This window comes from Hemibagrus wyckioides, linkage group LG02 (genome assembly GCF_019097595.1).
Source record: "Hemibagrus wyckioides isolate EC202008001 linkage group LG02, SWU_Hwy_1.0, whole genome shotgun sequence".
In the NCBI taxonomy this organism is placed as follows: domain Eukaryota; kingdom Metazoa; phylum Chordata; class Actinopteri; order Siluriformes; family Bagridae; genus Hemibagrus; species Hemibagrus wyckioides.
The window spans coordinates 24,958,405-24,979,276 of record NC_080711.1 but is presented as its reverse complement, the minus strand read 5'-3'; the positions used below and the strand labels follow the sequence as shown (position 1 = coordinate 24,979,276).

At 40.7% G+C, this 20,872-nt stretch overlaps 3 protein-coding genes across 3 annotated transcripts; 2 read left to right on the top strand and 1 right to left on the bottom strand.

Moving 5' to 3' along the window:
* Nucleotides 1-1,847: 1,847 nt before the first annotated feature.
* On the top strand, nt 1,848-6,266 carry LOC131364598 (mucin-2-like). The gene is made up of 3 exons (XM_058407780.1): nt 1,848-2,028; nt 2,686-4,599; nt 6,246-6,266. Exons 1-3 carry the CDS (start codon nt 1,969-1,971, stop codon nt 6,264-6,266), a joined length of 1,995 nt encoding a protein of 664 aa, XP_058263763.1. The 5' UTR covers nt 1,848-1,968.
* A 2,270-nt stretch (nt 6,267-8,536) lies between these two features.
* Nucleotides 8,537-15,928, top strand: LOC131363472 (mucin-2-like). Its single transcript, XM_058406032.1, has 2 exons — nt 8,537-8,804; nt 9,650-15,928. Exons 1-2 carry the CDS (start codon nt 8,745-8,747, stop codon nt 11,216-11,218), a joined length of 1,629 nt encoding a protein of 542 aa, XP_058262015.1. The 5' UTR covers nt 8,537-8,744; the 3' UTR covers nt 11,219-15,928.
* On the bottom strand, nt 11,649-20,231 carry anxa14 (annexin A14). The gene is made up of 12 exons (XM_058406046.1): nt 20,169-20,231; nt 19,576-19,669; nt 16,450-16,538; nt 16,250-16,363; nt 15,983-16,073; nt 15,469-15,548; nt 15,296-15,334; nt 14,422-14,512; nt 13,141-13,248; nt 12,993-13,048; nt 12,688-12,798; nt 11,649-11,803 (listed from the first exon to the last, which is right to left on the bottom strand). Exons 1-12 carry the CDS (start codon nt 20,178-20,180, stop codon nt 11,744-11,746), a joined length of 945 nt encoding a protein of 314 aa, XP_058262029.1. The 5' UTR covers nt 20,181-20,231; the 3' UTR covers nt 11,649-11,743.
* Between the last annotated feature and the right edge of the window lie 641 nt (nt 20,232-20,872).

Sequence of the window (20,872 nt, the reverse complement as noted above, 5' to 3'; positions counted from 1 at the left end):
CACCACAATACCATCTAACACCACCATCATGTCATTTAGCAGCATCAATTAGTCATGGTACTGAAATCAGTCTAGATATAAAAGCTATACTAATACCCTGTGGTGTAATGAAGTAAAATTACTTCGTTTCAGTACTTTTTTGAGAGTTTTTGTACTTTACTTGAGTTTTTATATTTCTGTCAACTTTTACTTTTACTTCACTACTTTTTTAAAACAAATTCTATACTTTCCGATACATTTTCTGTTTGGCATTTTCGTAACTTACTACAAAAAAAACCTGCGTCCAAATTTGTGGTAAAGGAAGTTTGTGGTTAGTGATGACTTTAGGTTATGTCCACATGGAGCTGGGGATTTTTAAAAACAGAGATTTTTCAACTTGGTTTTTTAAAAAAAAAATTCTGTCCACACGACCTACGTGTTAAAAATATCTTTGTCCACATGAAAACGCAAAACGCCCTGTTAAGTGCCGTCAGGAGCCTAGCCAATCAGAAGCCCTGTTAAATACTGTCAGGAGCCTAGCCAATCAGAAGCCCTGTTAAATACTGTCAGGAGCATGCCTAGCCAATCAGAAGCCCTGTTAAATGCTGTCAGGAGCATGCCTAGCCAATCAGAAGCCCTGTTAAATGCTGTCAGGAGCATGCCTAGCCAATCAGAAGCCCTGTTAAATGCTGTCAGGAGCATGCCTAGCCAATCAGAAGCCCTGTTAAGTGCCGTCAGGAGCCTAGCCAATCAGAAGCTCTGTTAAGTGCTGTCAGGAGCCTAGCCAATCAGAAGCCCTGTTAAGTGCTGTCAGGAGCCTAGCCAATCAGAAGCCTAGACAAAACTTTATTACCGGTTCCGGTAGTTTAACAACAATGGCGCGTCTCGGGAAAGCGATGCCTTTGACAAATTTCATTGTAGAAGTCAGACCGGGTCTCGTCCAATACTTCCATCACTGTGTGTGTTGTGGGAGTTCTGTATGCAGCAGCAGTGAGCTCCGTATTACATTCTGGCCCTCTGTTCATGACCGTAATGTGTGAGTGCACACATGTAAAAAGTCTGTATGGAAAAAGTCCAGTAAACAATGTTAACACAGTCAGTAGTTTACGTAAATCTGCTATTGCACAAAATATCTTCATAATCAAAGCTGACATCAAATCAAGGAGACAGACAATGTCAATTCGTCAGAATCTCCGTTTCCCCTGTCCACACATACTTGAGTACATTCATGAAAATACTATTTTTGATACTTAAGTACAGTTTATTTCAGATACTTTAAGACTTTTACTCGAGTAGAATTATAATGGGTGACTTTAACTTCTACTCGAGTCATTTTCTAACAAAATACCTGTACTTTTACTCAAGTGGGGCTTTTGGGTACTTCATACAACACTGCTAATACCCTGTGTTCTGTTTGCTCTGCAGTGTTAAATCCAATGAGAAACTCTTCTGGATTTAATACCAGTTTAGCAGTAAACATGCTTTAAAATGATACTTTAAGCACAAACTAAGCAGATACTGTTATGGTCACAACCGCAGACCCAAATTGATCTAAATGTTTAAATATTTCTTTTTTTTTATCTAGCCTACAAGGTGGTCAAGGTTAAATTTTTGTTGTAATATACAGTGTTTTATTATAACTTGTGCCGTCCATTTAATCTCTGTACCACTGTACCACTTTCCATTTCCCTGCCCAACAGCAGCTAAACTCAGTCATGATACTCTACATACAGAAACCCAAAAGTGTCCTGACTAATCTTACAAAAGATTTACGGCCATAATGTAATTCACTTTTTTATATTGACTGAAAATGCCATGCAAATCAGTTCCGGCAGAATGAAACGTCAGTGTGCTGCTACAAAGGCTAGTCCTATAAAGCAGAGAGAAGAAAATCCTCCTGTGACTTTAAGGTCTTCTCTGATGTAGATGGATCAGCATTAGTACCCTAACCTGTCGTAAGCATTTCTTTGAGATTTTTATTTCCACACCATGGAGTTACAAAGTCTGGGAATTTTTCTCATCACCCTGATGGCTTTCTCAGTAGCACAGGTACACCTGCCAATTCATTTATCCACCGTCTTTTAATAGATTCTCTATTTTCTTTTTAAATCCACAGAATTTTATCTACACCATTGTTTTTTGGATAATTGTAAATGTACATGAATGCAATGCTATAAATGTTACAAATATGTAAATTTTCTTTACATGACATTCGTCACACTTTAATATAAATGTTATGTTCCACTTTACAAGTGACTAGTTTACAGATTTTAGCGGCAAGCTGAATATAAGATATTTACACTCTGGATTTTAGATTATGGTTCTCAAAACTTTACAAAGCGAGTTGTGTCTGTGGATGGAGACTGTGATAATGAAACATAACAAGCTTCAGTTACTACTTTAGATCAAATCTGAGTGTGAATTTTGCAGTTCATTGTTTTCACACTGCACAGATGTACAATTATTCTGAAAAACTCCATAGTTTCAGCCATTTTTCTGGTAAAGATTTGACAAGATTATAAAGAAACATCCTCACTCCTAGAGGCATCAATACAGTAGAAATTGTTCTATGGCAGTGATGCTATATTTTAAAGACATAAGCTGAGCAGATTCTGAAAAACTGAAATTCACATTTTTTACCTAGTTTTCACTCCCGGAAAATACGAGTACTTAGTCGCTTTTTGTTCAAAAATGTATTATTTATAGAACACAGACACCACCACAGTGATGCCTGAGAATGACACCTCCACCACGACTGTCTCACCAGACAGTGGCACCACCACCATGGTGCAAGATAACATCACCACCACTGTAATGCCAGAGAGCATCACCACCACCATGGTGCAAGATAACATCACCACCACTGTAATGCCAGAGAACATCACCACCACCATGGTGACCGAGAGCATCACCACCACTGTAATGCCAGAGAACATCACCACCACTGTAATGCCAGGGAGTACCACCACCACTGTAATGCCAGAGAACATCACCACCACTGTAATGCCAGAGAACATCACCACCACCATGGTACCAGAAAGTGATACCACTACTGCAATGCCAGAGAGCATCACCACCACTGTAATGCCAGAGAACATCACCACCACCATGGTGCCAGAAAGTGATACCACTACTGCAATGCCAGAGAACATCACCACCACTGTAATGCCAGAGAACATCACCACCACTGTAACGCCGGAGAGTAACACCACCACTGTAACGCCAGAGAACATCACCACCACTGTAATGCCAGAGAACATCACCACCACTGTAACGCCAGAGAACATCACCACCACTGTAATGCCAGAGAGCATCACCACCACTGTAATGCCAGAGAACATCACCACCACTGTAATGCCAGAGAACATCACCACCACTGTAATGCCAGAGAGCATCACCACCACTGTAATGCCAGAGAACATCACCACCACTGTAATGCCAGAGAACATCACCACCACCATGGTACCAGAAAGTGATACCACTACTGCAATGCCAGAGAGCATCACCACCACTGTAATGCCAGAGAACATCACCACCACCATGGTGCCAGAAAGTGATACTACTACTGCAATGCCAGAGAACATCACCACCACTGTAATGCCAGGGAGTACCACCACCACTGTAATGCCAGGGAGTACCACCACCACTGTAATGCCAGAGAACATCACCACCACTGTAATGCCAGAGAACATCACCACCACTGTAATGCCAGGGAGTACCACCACCACTGTAATGCCAGGGAGTACCACCACCACTGTAATGCCAGAGAACATCACCACCATTGTAATGCCAGAGAACATCACCACCACTGTAATGCCAGAGAACATCACCACCACCATGGTACCAGAAAGTGATACCACTACTGCAATGCCAGAGAGCATCACCACCACTGTAATGCCAGAGAACATCACCACCACCATGGTGCCAGAAAGTGATACTACTACTGCAATGCCAGAGAACATCACCACCACTGTAATGCCAGAGAACATCACCGCCACTGTAACGCCAGAGAACATCACCACCACTGTAATGCCAGAGAACATCACCACCACTGTAATGCCAGGGAGTACCACCACCACTGTAATGCCAGGGAGTACCACCACCACTGTAATGCCAGAGAACATCACCACCATTGTAATGCCAGAGAACATCACCACCACCATGGTACCAGAAAGTGATACCACTACTGCAATGCCAGAGAGCATCACCACCACTGTAATGCCAGAGAACATCACCACCACCATGGTGCCAGAAAGTGATACCACTACTGCAATGCCAGAGAACATCACCACCACTGTAATGCCAGAGAACATCACCACCACTGTAATGCCAGAGAACATCACCACCACTGTAATGCCAGAGAACATCACCACCACTGTAATGCCAGAGAACATCACCACCACTGTAATGCCAGAGAACATCACCACCACCATGGTGCCAGAAAGTGATATCACCACTGTAATGCCAGAAAGTGATACCACCACGATAATGCCAGAGAACATCACCACCACCATGGTGCCAGAAAGTGATACCACCACTGTAATGCCAGAGAACATCACCACCACCATGGTGCCAGAAAGTGATACCACCACTGTAATGCCAGAGAACATCACCACCACTGTAATGCCAGAGAACATCACCACCACCATGGTGCCAGAAAGTGATACCACCACAATAATGCCAGAGAACATCACCACCACCATGGTGCCAGAAAGTGATACCACCACTGTAATGCCAGAGAGCATCACCACCACTGTAATGCCAGAGAACATCACCACCACTGTAATGCCAGAGAACATCACCACCACTGTAATGCCAGAGAACATCACCACCACTGTAATGCCAGAGAACATCACCACCACTGTAATGCCAGAGAACATCACCACAACCATGGTGCCAGGGAGCGGCACCACCACTGTAATGCCATCTACCACCACCGCCATCATGATGCCATCTACTACCACTGCAATACCACCTGCCACCACCGCCATCACAACAAAACAACCCACAATCACTACTATGAAGCCATCCACCACAGCATCTAAAACTACCATCTTAACCCATATTAGCACCACCACAAAAGTATCATCTTCCACAGCGCAGTCTAACCTTTCCAATGATACCACGACCAACAAGGTGGGTCTCATCAACAGCAGTCCAGGTGTGAAAGCTTTGCTAATACCCAGTGTTCTAACTGCTCTGATTGCTCTGCTGTGAAAATGAATGTGTTGAGTAGGAGGTCTGTTAGGACAAAATAAAATGACATAAAACTCATTTATATTTTCCGTAATGTATAGACGTCACGGTATAGTAATTAGAAATGATATAAATTTATGTTTGTATATCTCTCTCATTGCATAGACTTGTTTGCTTTCTGGAAAAAAAATAGAGATTTATTTAGAGAAATAATTCTGACATTTTGGTGCTTAAAATGCTAGGTGTGTATGTGTACAGGAAAATGACACTCTATTCATCTCATTAATACTCAAGATTATATTTCATACCTAACTATTATTATAAATTATAATTATTAATATAAATTAGATTTATATGTAATGATTATTATAATGAATTATTGAACTTTTGCACACTTCTGTTCTGGAGAATTATAAGAATATATATTTAAATAATGTTTGCACTTTCATTCTTTTAAGATACAAACACTGTTAAAGATGTTTACTTGACTTTTCTTTCAAAAACAGAAATGTTTGCATCTTGTAAGTTTTCAAAAGAACTACAGAAATGTCTTCAAGATGGTCAAATAAACACTTAGCAGCCAATCTCCTAATAAAAATGCACAAATTGTACCTGAGGCTATGGATGAATTCTTACAAAGTAGTATCAACTTTCTCGAGTTTCCCGAACTTTACAGTACATTTCCTAAGTAGAATTTTTAATGTCATCATTTTTTCACATTATGTCATTAAGAGCTCTGTGTTTTTTCAGTATTTAAAGCCCTCTTCAAAAGTAATGGAACAACAAGTGATAACTTTTCCACTCTGCAGCTGAGATGCTCATTCATGCCTTTATTTCATCCAGGTTTGACTTCATCCTGAACAGATCAATGCAGTGTATATAGAGTTATTACACACAGCAGGAATGTTGATGTTTATACGTCTCCACTGGCTCACGTCCTGTTTAAAACACTTTTTTTTAGTTTCCTCATGCTCTGTCCCTCACCTCACTTTCTCTTCTCTATATTCTCCATATTTCATGTTCTCTTTACTTTACTGTGTTTTAATTAATTTTATAAAATTCTTTCCCAGGTTCCTTCTCCACCCGTATGACCTCACCTGTGTTTCATTTCTCTTCATGCATATTTATTCAAAAATTTTGCAAAACCTTGTCATGCAAGACTAATCTTGAACCATGTGTTCCTGTCCTTGTGTCCTGTGTTGCTATTCTTTCCTGGTTAAATATTTTACTGAACTAGGGATAAAATAGTAACTTAACTTTAAACTTTAAAAGAGAAAATGTCCATTGTTAAAAGCGCTATACACATAAATTGAATTGAATAGAATTGAACTCAAGCTGGATTTTTCGACTCTGCCCAATAAACAGCACACGTCCACCTCCCTCCAGAAATCATCTTAAAGAAGCAGCAGTATAAAGTCATGAGGTTCTGGAGCAGTAGGACAGAGGTGTAAAGAGTACCTGAAAACCATAGTTGAGTAAAAGTACAGATACCTTATTGCAAAAATGACTCCATTACAAGATACAAGTCACTAATTCCGAAACAACTTGAGTAAAAGTCTTAAAGTATCATCTCCTAACAGTACTTGAGTATTTCACTTATAATGAATGTAGGTTTAAAGATGCACTAGTCCAAGAAATAACACCAAGAGATATGTAAAATGAAAAACAAGGAACAGTTGATTTGTGAGGGTTTATTTCCAACAATATTTTATTAAATCAAGATACAACAACAGCCTCTTAAGCAAGGCAGAAACAGGCTTAAACACATAGGCCTAAACAGTCATAGTCAAACTCCTGTCTTCAAAAAAGGCATAAGGAATGTTCACTACAATAGACAACTAAAATCAAATGTTAGTAAAAATTTTAAGTAAAATCAAATATTTAGAGCAGACTATGATTTGATGTACCTCTCAGGCTCAGAGGGGTGCAAAATTTTTGTTCAACTTCAACAAAAGCTAGTTCTCAAAGTTCTTGGAATTTATTTGTGACTCCAAAAAATCTGGAATCAAACACCCCTACAGTAAACGTCTGATTCGCGTTCATGTGGCGCAGAACATTTGGCACATAAAGGCAAATCGCTAGGGATGTGCACATCGATGCTGGAGCACTAGCGAAGCCAGGAATCACAATGTGGGTGGGCCCATATAAAATTGGGTGGGCCTAGCCTAAAATGTATCTTTTATCAAAATAAAGCCAACACAACTACACCTGCTTAAATGCAAACCACCATTTAATCAGAGCATTAGCCTGTATGTCATCATAAGAAGTGTTAAGAACATGTAAACAACAAGTGGAGTAGAGAGTACATATATTCAATCAAAAATGTCGTGGAATAAAGAGTAAAAGTTGCTTATATGTTTGATACTCAGTAAAAGTACAAAGTAGCCAAAAAATACTTAAGTTCAGTAATTAAGTACATTTACTCCAATACTCTACACCTCTGCAGTAGGGTTTATCTGGATGACTGAGAGGGATGTACAAATATCAGTTTCTTCATTGTGAATATGAGCTCATGTGTTTTTGTACTCATAGACACTGACCCTGATACTGACATGAGGAAACACTCAGGATTAATTGATCAGGATTCCTCTCTTAAACACAGCTAACCTTAGAGATAGCTCCAGCTCCCTCATAGATATTGATTCGCTGTCTTGTGTCACATATTCTTCCTGGAAAACTGATAAAGTCTTATAACACAATGTTTACCCAAAGGTTTGAGGCTAGAACATTTCCTTTTTTATAGATGACACCAACGACTGAAACATAAGGAGAGAGAATGACATCATCCCCAAATGATGAAGCTTATATGAGTCACTTTTAACTTTTTATATTAGGTTTTAATGTGGAGAACTTTATGTGGATTTTAAAATTCAACAAGACTAATCCAAAATAAACCATAAAAACACAAGTTATGAATGTGAACACTGGATAAATGACGTGTTTAAAGCCTGGATCTGCCTTCATGCAAATGTTTCCTAAATATGTATCTTCCACTGGCCTTGACAAGGTCTCGGGCATTTTAAGAGAATGTAGTAAACCTTTCTGAGTTTCCCCCTTTAATGCATTGGCGATGAATTAAGAAGATCATACTTTCCTGTTGTTATTTAATTTATTTTCAGAATGGTGGCACACAGCACCTAGCATTAAGCCATTCTGCAACCAAACATGGCTAAAGTCTGAGCTAAAGAGGAAAGAAACTGCTAGCTGTATGTGAGCGCAGGTCCAGGCGTTAATGCCACTACACTGTGACTCTACATACTCAGAAATGTTCAGTCTTCCAGTGAAACTGAAGCTAATGATTCATGAACATATTGCTCCCATTTGAGTCCCTCAGGTCACTTAAAAAGAGGAGGTGTATGGATGGTGTGTACTGTAATGAAATCATGATGCTAGCTATGAAAATGACGTTTAGCTTCTGGGGTGTGTGTAAAAAAGGCCACCTGCATTGGACACAAGCTTTCATGCCAAACTTTGAACTCCTCTAAGGAGCTCTGTTGGACTTACCACATAAATAAAGAGGAATAAGAGGAACTGTCTGGTGCATCTGTGCTCTCCCTGCCTTTCACACCATGATGTTAGCGACAGTGCTATTGTGTGCGTGGGCCTTCGCTGGCTCCTTCACGATTCAGGTAAAACACACACACACACACACACATATATATATGTATATATATAATCATATAACCACACAGTCTGATTTTTTTAATATTAGGCTCTGTCTGGATGAAAAGCCATGTTTGGATATGATTCATCAAATCTTTAGCAGCTAGCAAAACTAATGTACTGGAATCTACACTTCTAATCAGTAACTCCTTCATTTACAGATGAATCTTTATTTACCTGATACAAATCAGAATTCTGCGAGAGTTAGAACATATATTTTGGATTTTATTATTCTGCAACTTCATGTACTGTTAAAGCATAGTTTTTATATGCTTTTAAATGGGTTAATAAATGATTCAGCAGGGGAGTACAGTCATGCCCCGCCCTACGTCGTTAATTGGTTCCAAGAGACGTGACATAAGTCAACTTCTGTTCACACACACACACACACACACTTTTCCCAAACATCACAATGTCTGTTTACTGACCTTCAGTCCTGTGACACTGGAAAGTTCTGTTTAATGTGTTATTGTTTGATGCTAGGTGATGTGTTTTGTGCCATTTGGGCGCAACATAAATTTCATCATTCAGGCAAATATAACACAATATAATAAAGTTCTTAATCCTTCTTGGTGTTTTCACATCTCTCCCATATCAGTGAAGATAATACCTGAAATGAAACAGGGTTTTACACTAAAACACCTCACCTCCAGATTGTGTGATCCATACTGTTATTGTTTCCAATAAAGCCTAAGAGGAGAAGCATTTCCCAACACAACATAATTCATGAACAGTAAAATAAAGAACAAAATCAGTGTTTATACAGTGGTCATGTTGGCTGAAACAACTGTATTTTATTATTTCTTCACAGGTAACAAACACAGAGGAGTCTCCAACAAACACCACCATGATGATGCCATCAATTGCCAACACCACAAATTACACAACTCCATTAACCATGATGACACCAACAGACCGCACCACTATAAGGGTAACAAACTTCACCACTACAATTCCTCTGAACTTCACCACTGCAATTCCTCTGAACATCATCACTACAGTTCCTCTAAACATCACAACTACAGTTCCTCCAAACTTCACCACTACAGTTCCTCTAAACTTCACCACTACAGTTCCTCTAAACTTCACCACTACAGTTCCTCCAAACTTCACCACTACAGTTCCTCTAAACTTCACCACTACAGTTCCTCCAAACTTCACCACTACAATTCCTCTAAACTTCACCACTACAGTTCCTCCAAACTTCACCACTACAGTTCCTCCAAACTTCACAACTACAGTTCCTCCAAACTTCACCACTACAGTTCCTCTAAACTTCACCACTACAGTTCCTCCAAACTTCACCACTACAGTTCCTCTAAACTTCACCACTACAGTTCCTCCAAACTTCACCACTACAGTTCCTCTAAACTTCACCACTACAGTTCCTTCAAACATTAACATTATAGTTCCTTCAAATGCTAGAACCACAAAAATGCCACCTAACAGTGCCACCTCACCAGTGACGATGAATGCCAACACTGCCACCACTGTTATGCCAAGTACAGTTCCTCCAAACTTCAACAGTACAGTTCCTCCAAACTTCACCACTACAGTTCCTCCAAACTTCACCACTACAATTCCTCCAAACTTCACCACTACAGTTCCTCCAAACTTCACCACTACAGTTCCTCCAAACTTCAACAGTACAGTTTCTCCAAACTTCACCACTACAGTTCCTACAAACTTCACCACTACAATTCCTCCAAACTTCACCACTACAGTTCCTCCAAACTTCACCACTACAGTTCCTCCAAACTTCACCACTACAGTTCCTCCAAACTTCAACAGTACAGTTCCTCCAAACTTCACCACTACAGTTCCTCCAAACTTCACCACTACAGTTCCTCCAAACTTCAACAGTACAGTTCCTCCAAACTTCACCACTACAATTCCTTCAAATGCTAGAACCACAAAAATACCACCTAACAGTGTCACCTCACCAAAGACGATGAATGCCAACACTGCCACTGCCAGTGCACTGATGAATGCCAACACTGTGATGCCTTCAAATAGAACATCTACAGTACCTTTAAACTCTACTACCACATGGATGCCACCAAATGCCACCTTCAATCTGCCAGTAAAGGCCACTTGTGTGATGCCTTCAACCACCACAGTAACGATCACAATGATGACACCAAACAACAACACTGTGAATCCATGGAGTTCGACTTCGGCCAACACAACAATGCCGGGAACAAACATTACCACGGAGAGTCCATCAGCTACTACAGAACTACAACATCACAACAGTACAGTAACTTCTACCAAAACTACCAAAATGTCTACAGGAACAACACAATGCAGCAGCCCTGATGTTCACCCAGAGCTCATCACCTGCACACTATCACTTCTACTCTATCTACTGCAGAACTGAACACTTCTAACAGCATGAGCCCGAGTGTTTATTAAGTGTTCATTTACAGAAGTCAGTGTTTCCTGTTTAATTATTCGTTACCTCTCCTGAGGAAAATAAATCAAGTCCTTTTCAAGGTCATGTCATAGAGATGACCTTGTAATTAGTCATCCCTGTCTGATTACTAACAAGAAAATTCTTTCAGGAACCTCTGTGACTTCCTTTAAGAAGGCCTTCTTTATTTTTTAACACAATAGAACAGATTCAGTTCAGTGTACTTCTTTAAAAAGAAATAATCTCATGGTTATATAACACAATATTACTGAAAAGCTGTGAGGACAGAATAAACTCTTATGTGCTAGCTGTTTTTTAAAATCCATAAAAGTGAAGATCTATAATAGTGTAGTCCAGTACAGGGCTTTATAGGGTTAAATGATTTTACAAAACAATATTCTGAGCAGTTCACAGCATTTATTGGTTTTTGTTCACATGACATGTATATTGATAAGATACGTATATAGATATACGCTAATGGCTGTGTACTTCTCAGTCTTCATAGCGACATAAAGCTAGAAAAATCTGCTGGATGTCCCCCTTGAACGTGTCCTGTAGAGAAAGGGTCATAAATACTTACATTACTTTTAACTACAAAATATCATATTACTGTATGCTTTATTATAATAATATTTATTTAATATTTAATGTATAATAATGTAATGTTTAGTCATGACACAATTAATCAGGATTAATATTGCTTAAATGAGCATGCCATAGGATGTAATGATGGGTCATATGCTTCTAGTGCATGCCTGCTAGCTATGTCTGTTCCTCAGATACTACACCACACTTGCATGTTTTAGTGAGTAAGTCAGGGAAGCTGGTGAGGTAAATCAACAGGCCTTACAATATAAAATATCTGGAGTAGACCTTCTGTGTAAGGCAAAGGGAGCACACCTTGACCTAAGCATGTGTCCCCTCTGGGAAGTGTTTGGTAAACATGGGTTTTGGTGTCTTTTTGCACTTGTGAAGAGATCAGGTCATCAGGTCTCTCCCTTTACACTGAGGATAACAAGTTAAAAATCCTACATCAACATCTGTGCAGCTGTGAGCAAAGAGTTTCTGAACATATGTGTTCGACAACTGCACAGATTGTGTTACAAAACTGAAGTCCCCAAAGTTAAAGCCAGTTCCTTGATGAGGGAGAACTTCCAGAATGTACACATTGATCTAAAAGAGCAGGCAGAACATCACTGGGTTTGGTTTTATATTCTGTTTGGGTCCCAGTTGGTATCAACTCTGTTAAAGCAGCTACAGCTGGGACGATGGAAGGCACGAGAGTCTGAAAGTACTAATAACCCTCAAAGGAACTGGACATGATGTACTCAGACTATACAGACAGATCATTACCCACTGGATGAAGGTAGGAGTGAAAGTTATCATCATCAGAAATGAATAAATACTCCAAAAAAGGAACCATGAGAGAGAGAGACCTGTATGGTGGAGTAAAGAGATTTCCCAGTGTTCTTCTTGAATGCCACTCTAACAGCCAGAAGATCCTCCTCGCAGTGAGACACCAGTACTCCTTGCATCTTTTGTGAGTCCTACACAAAAACAACACACACACACAAAGTATCTGCTATATTGTCCTTGACCCAGAATTTACAACTATACCTTTACTGCTGCAAAAAAACAGTTCAAGGTCAAGGAAACTCTTGCAGGCAGTTAATCTCATTTGACCAATAAACCCTCATTCAAATCTGAACATCTCCACTGCTCATCATCCAAGATGGCTTACTTTCATAGGCTGGATTCTCTGGGCCAAGTAAAGATATGGGTCCTCGATGGAGAGCACTGTGCAGAGATCATACAGGAAATTCTTCTGGTTATACACTTGAAAAGATTCAAGATCCAGAGTGTTGTCCATTCTCACACAAACACCTCACCTAGGACCTGTAGGCCCAGTCTGACATCTCTGTTGAAGTGTCCACCAAAGTGCTTCTCTATTTCTGCAGTAACAGGCTGGCCTCGCTCAGCTTCCAGATGAGTCAGCACTGAAACATCAGAACAGTCTCATCAGTGTAGGGAAAATTACTGCATTTAAATAGATCCTCAAGTAGAAGTGTGTCCTTTAACTGGTCTGTGTCCTGTAACTGGTCTGTGTCCTGTAACTGGTCTGTGTCCTGAAACTTGTCTGTGTCCTGTAACTGGTCTGTGTCCTGTAACTGGTCTGTGTCCTGTAACTGGTCTGTGTCCTGAAACTGGTCTGTGTCCTGTAACTGGTCTGTACCCATATGTGTCCTGTAACTGGTCTGTGTCCTGTAACTGGTCTGTGTCCTTTAACTGGTCTGTGTCCTGTAACTGGTCTGTGTCCTGTAACTGGTCTGTGTCCTGAAACTGGTCTGTGTCCTGTAACTGGTCTGTGTCCTGTAACTGGTCTGTGTCCTTTAACTGGTCTGTGTCCTGTAACTGGTCTGTGTCCTGTAACTGGTCTGTGTCCTGTAACTGGTCTGTGTCCTGAAACTGGTCTGTGTCCTGTAACTGGTCTGTGTCCTGTAACTGGTCTATGTCCTGTAACTGGTGTGTGTCCTGTAACTGGTGTGTGTCCTGTAACTGGTGTGTGTCCTGTTACTGGTCTGTGTCCTGTAACTGGTCTGTGTCCTGTTACTGGTCTGTGTCCTGTAACTGGTGTGTGTCCTGTAACTGGTCTGTGTCCTGTAACTGGTCTGTGTTCTGTAACTGGTCTGTGTCCTGTAACAGGTCTGTGTCCTGTAACTGGTCTGTGTCCTGTAACTGGTTTGTGTCCTGTAACTGGTGTGTGTCCTGTAACTGGTCTGTGTCCTGTAACTGGTCTGTGTCCTGTAACTGGTCTGTGTTCTGTAACTGGTCTGTGCCCATTTGTGTCCTGTAACTGTTCTTTGACCTTTAACTGGTCTGTGTCCTGTAACTGGTCTGTGTCCTGTTACTGGTCTGTGTCCTGTAACTGGTCTGTGTCCTGTAACTGGTGTGTGTCCTGTTACTGGTCTGTGTCCTGTAACTGGTCTGTGTCCTGTAACTGGTCTGTGTCCTGTAACTGGTCTGTGTCCTGTTACTGGTCTTTAATCCACAGCTGCCACAAATTATTTCAGGTCTTTCAGATGTTTCTCATTGATCAAGTCACTAATCAGTGCTTCATGGATATTTGTGTAGAAGTGTTTTCAGGTGTGTAAACATTTCTGCCACTTTACCACTCCTGATATGATCTGGATCTCTCATGGTCAGCACTTGAATCCACGGTGTGATGTCAGGCTTAGAGTTGTTGAGCTCGTTACAGAGAAGCTGAGAGAGAGAAATGATAGTTACACAACAATTATCGTAATTATAATAAATATAACAAATATAAGTGTGTCATTCTGCTAAACCAGTGATCTGTGTTGAAGTGATGCTAACCATGATGAGGGATTTGATTGTAATTTGACCGGATGCACATGAATACAAGGAAAGCTACAGGTACTAACACTGCCTCTCTGTGACCAGTTCTAGCCTCTTACACTTTTGAGTCATGTGACATTCTGACCAGTATAAAAAGTTAGCCTCAGACTGTTTAGCTGCTGGTTGATGAAGTGAACTCGACACACAGGAGAGAATAATGACTGCAGCTCCATAACATCACCCTTCCTAAGAATTATTGCTTATTTTCCTCTGATATAGCGTATATTAATGCACATGATTAGTTAAATTAAGTTATTAGCTGTTTTTTATTCACATTTTTGATTATCCAGTTCATTGACTAGTGTACTTCTAAACCCTCTTGTAGCTCCATATACTATCTACATTTTTTAAGATTTTTAAGATAACTCTATGGTTTTTTAATAGATTCTTCATTGATATAAACTCAGAATGTTGTCATGAAGCGACAGAACATTCCTCATGTGTTTACACTCTGCACCATTCAGCCTGTTATGAATGTTAATGAAGTTCACTTTCAGAACAAAAATCTACAGATACAGATTTTTCTAAGAAACTGACCAATGGTGTGGCTAGATAAGAGCCTTCAGCTTGGGAAATTTTACATTCTGCAAACAGACAAACAGAGAGTAAACAAATAGGACAAACTCTTACTTTCACATCCAGGTCCACATTCTCGGCCACCTGTTTTTTCTGAAGACAGGAAATTATAATGATTGTATTTTGAAGAGAATCCAGAGTGAAATAAATGTGAATATTTACGTGTCTTCTTCAAAAACACTTTACGTTTGTGTTTGTGGAATATTGTGTGGAATTTCTCATCGTACCTTCAGCAAAGCCAGCAGCAGCTGCCTGAAATCTCCACTGGTCTCACTGGTCAGGTCATTCTCCAGGTCACGCTGATATTCTGCCGTAACACAGGGATCTGAGGTCATCACTCCTGACTGTACGACTTCCTGAGATCATGTGCATTACTTTTAACAGTGTTAGCTGTGAGACGACGTTTACCGAACACTTGTCTGTTTTTTTTGTGTGAATGAACTGATTCTCGTGCTCTAATCATTCCAACACTGATATCATGGAGTTCTGACCTGTCTACACTTCTCGATGTAGTGTTATAAAGAATAAAGATTTAAATATGGTGAAATTTCCTGTGGTCACTTCTGTTATAGCAGCTATAAACGCTCCTTCCCAGCCTCTCATGTTAGCGAGAGGTTTTAGAGAAAAATTAGACCAGAGCGCATCAAAAGATAGAGGAGTTTTATGATACCACATCATCAATACATTAGTGTGTGTGTGTGTGTGTGTGTGTGTGTGTGTGTGTGTGTGATTTCTCCTGACCTTTAGTGTACACTGCTGCAAGGTTAGAAAGCTGCTCAGCTGAACGCAAACACAGGATCTCCAGAAGGGTTTCTTCATCTGTACCCAGACCCTGAAACACACACAAACACGTACAAACATATCAATCCACACACACAAATACACATATAAATACACACATTCATACATGTATATAAATATACACATGCACACACATAAATACACACGCACATACATGTATATAAATAAGCTCACACACACACACACACACACATACTGGTTTCTGACCTCCATGGCTCGTCTGAGACGTTGAGCTTCAAACTGTTCTGGTGTCATCATCAGGTCGAGTATCAGCACCTCCAAATCTCCATTCAGAACCGTCTTAAGCCTCACACTGAGGTCCTGGAACACACACACACACACAGAGTAAGTGAAGTGTGAAGTGAGTGAGTTCTGGGTGGGATATGATGGTGTAAATGAGTCGTTACCTGATGATTGACAGAGCGGTACGTCTCAGCAAGGCACAGTCTCTGACTGTTACTGCGGTCGGTCAGGATCCTCACCAGAGTGCTCACATCTCCAGTAACAAACAAAAAGGAAGAAGATTAAAACACACTCTAATACACAAGGAAGAAAATAAACACTTTCAGTCACATGACCCCACAACATCACACACACATTTCTGTTCCTGATCCATCTATGAGATTTTATCACTGACTCTAATACACAAAAAATACACAATACACACACACACACATGCACAGACACACACAAACATACACACATAAATACACACACACACATGTATATGAATAAACACACACACACGCATATAAATACACACACACACACAAATACACTCATTAATACACACACACATACATGTATATAAATAGACACACACACACAAATACATACACTCACACACAAATACACACAAACACACACACATACACATATAGTATCTCACAAAAGTGAGTGCACCCCTGACATTTTTGTAAATATTTTATTATATCTTTTCATGTGACAACACTGAAGAAATGCCCCTCTGCTCCAATGTACAGTAGTGAGTGTCCAGCCTGTATAACAGTGTAAATTTACTGTCCGCTCAAAATAACTCAACACACAGACATTAATGTCTAAACCGTTGGCAACAAAAGTGACTACACCCCTAAGTGGAAATGTCCAAATTGGGCCCAATTAGCCATTTCCCCTCCCCGGTGTCATGTGACTCGTTAGTGTTACAAGGTCTCAGGTGTGAATGGGGAACAGGTGTGTTAAATTTGGTGTTATCGCTCTCACACTCTCTCATACTGGTCACTGGAAGTTCAACATGGCACCTCATGGCAAAGAACTCTCTGAGGATCTGAAAAAAAGATTTGTTGCTCTACATAAAGATGGCCTAGGCTGTAAGAAGATTGGCAAGACCCTGAAACTGAGCTGCAGCACGGTGGGCAAGACCATACAGCAGTTTTACAGGACAGGTTCCACTCAGAACAGGCCTCGCCATGGTCCACCAAAGACCAAAGAAGTTGAGTGCACGTGCTCAGTGTCATATCCGGAGGTCATCTTTGGGAAATAGACGTATGAGTGCTGCCAGCATTGCTGCAGAGGTTGAAGGGGTGGGGGGTCGGCTGGTCAGTGCTCAGACCATACGCCACACACTGCATCAAATTGGTCTGCATGGCTGTCGTCCCAGAAGAAAGCCTCTACTAAAGATGATGCACAAGTAAGCCTGCATACAGTTTGCTGAAGACAAGCAGACTAAGGACGTGGAACACTGGAACCATGTCCTGTGGTCCAATGAGACCAAGATAAACTTATTTGGTTCAGATGGTGTCAAGCGTGTGTGGTGGCAACCAGGTGAGGAGTACAAAGACAAGTGTGTCTTGCCTACAGTCAAGCATGGTGGTGGGAGTGTCCTGGTCTGGGCCTGCATGAGTGCTGCCGGCACTGGGGAGCTACAGTTCATTGAGGGAACCATGAATACCAATATGTACTGTGAAGCAGAGCATGATCCCCTCCCTTCAGAGACTGGGCCATAGGGCAGTATTCCAACATGATAACGACCCCAAACACACCTCCAAGACCACCATTGCCTTGGTGATGGACTGGCCATGTCTCCAGACCTAAACCCTACTGAGCATCTGTGGGGCATCCTCAAACAGAAGGTGGGGAAGCACAAGGTCTCTAACATCCACCAGCTCTGTGATGTCATCATGGAGGAACTGGTGAACTCCATGCCCAAGAGGGTTAAGGCAGTGCTGGAAAATAATGGTGGCCACACAAAATATTGACACTTTGGGCCCAATTGGGACATTTCCACTTAGGGGTGGAGTCACTTTTGTTGCCAACGGTTTAGACATTAATGTCTGTGTGTTGAGTTATTTTGAGGGGACAGTAAATTTACACTGTTATACAGACTGGACACTCACTACTGTACATTGGAGCAGAGGGGCATTTCTTCAGTGTTGTCACATGAAAAGATATAATAAAATATTTACAAAAATGTCAGGGGTGTACTCACTTTTGTGAGATACTGTATATAAATAAACTCTCTATCTCTCTCTCACATACACACACACACACACATAAATATCCATATGTGCACACACACACAAATACACACACAAACACATGCACACACACAGGAAGAAGATTAGAACACACACACACACACTCATTTACAGCAGGACAAAAATGAGTAAATGCAGGAACAAACAAACAAACAAACAAACAAAACATGAGTGTGTGTGTGAGTGTGAGTGTGTGTGTGAGAAACAGAAATAATTTACTGTGTGTATAAATTAATCGAGTTAAAAATTAAACCCAGGTCTCAGGACAGGAGTGAATACTGACACAATCTCCAGTGTATTCTCCTCCATAACAGTACGAGTGAAACACACACACACACACACACACCACATTCTTCAGCAGATCTCTATCTGATCATTACAACTTCACTGTCCGTAGCGTGCGCTTCCTGTATGAGATCAATCTTTACACTGCTTCACGGTGACGATGCTAGAGCTTCTTAGGAATGAGGATGAACTCATCTCTGGTCTCTGCGCACGTCTGTGGTGTGTATTACGTCTGTGGTGTGTATCATGTCTGTGGTGTGTATCATGTCTGTGGTGTGTATTACGTCTGTGGTGTGTATCATGTCTGTGGTGTGTATCATGTCTGTGGTGTGTATCATGTCTGTGGTGTGTATTACGTCTGTGGTGTGTATCATGTCTGTGGTGTGTATTACGTCTGTGGTGTGTATCATGTCTGTGGTGTGTATCATGTCTGTGGTGTGTATCACGTCTGTGGTGTGTATCACGTCTGTGGTGTGTATCACGTCTGTGGTGTGTATCACGTCTGTGGTGTGTATCACGTCTGTGGTGTGTATCACGTCTGTGGTGTGTATCACGTCTGTGGTGTGTATCACGTCTGTGGTGTGTATCACGTCTGTGGTGTGTATCATGTCTGTGGTGTGTATCACGTCTGTGGTGTGTATCATGTCTGTGGTGTGTATCATGTCTGTGGTGCTGCCTGCTGCCTCATTTGAAAGTCACTTTGGATAAAAAAAAAAAAAAAAACTTTCATAAATAGAACACATGTAAATCTACCTTTCTGTTCAAGGGCAGCCTGAAGGTCAGACACTTCTTTCTCCGGCTGGAAGACTGGGAAAGGTCGAACAGATCCTATAGTGCCCCAGTTCATCTGAGGAGAACAAGGAGGAAGAGGAGGAAGAGAAACACCAGATGAATTAAATCCAATGTAAAGAATACAGAAAAGTCCCAGCAGACTGGGGGAATGAGGCAGGGGAACACCGGGACGGGGGAATAATCCATCACAGGTGCACAATCACACACACACACACACACACACACACACACACACACACATACTACAGATAATTTAGAGATGCCAATCCACCTATAACTCATGTTGTTAGACTCAGGGAGGAACCAGAGGAGCCACAGTAACCCCTGAGATCCACCCCAGAGGTACGAGGCAAACATGCTCTCCACTAAAGCACTCTGTCCTCCTTATACAGTCAAAAATGCTATTTAGCTTTAAATAAAATAAATAACAATTAAATACAAACATTTAAAATATATATATATATATATATATATATATATATTTTTTTTTTTTTTTTCAGAAAAATAATATTTAGTTTCTAAAAGAAAGAAAATGCTAAAAGCTTCACACTCACCGTCTCTATCATTGCTCAGTTCTGCTCAGGATGTCTGACCACACACACACACACACACACACATATACACACAGACAAACAAACATATCTTGAAAAATCTAAAACAAGCAAAAAAAAAATCATGTTTGGTGAGATTCCTAAAATACCAGGTTCTATCAAACATTCCACCGGGGTCAGTACTGGAACAAAGGCAACAAGATAATATAAAAACTAACAAATAAAAAAAACATTTAATTTCTGAATGAATGTCGTGGTTGGAAAGTATTGACCCCCCCCATACACACACACAAAAGTAAAATATTTAACTGATAAACAAATAAACTGCTAATGAGGTGAGAAATGAATCACAGACGAATCTTTCCAGAAACAGAGACAAAAAAAAACCGAGTTGCTTTCTCAGGTACCTGACTCAGGTGTTTTTGTGTCTGACGACAGGACAGGACTGCTCTAGAGGTGTAACGATAGACAGATGGATATACTTTATGATAACATGAGGGAACTTCTTGAAAAGTTGCTTATTGCTTATTATTATTATTAGTTTCATACAGCTGACTCAAACCTGAATAGATGTCCAGAACCCAGTGTTTTACTGCTGTACTGGCCACCAGGTGGTAATGATGTCGTAACATTTTGTTTAACACGAGGCTCATGAAGCACAAGGTCAGCAGAGAGACGACGCGGGTTTAGAAATAAAGCCACACTTC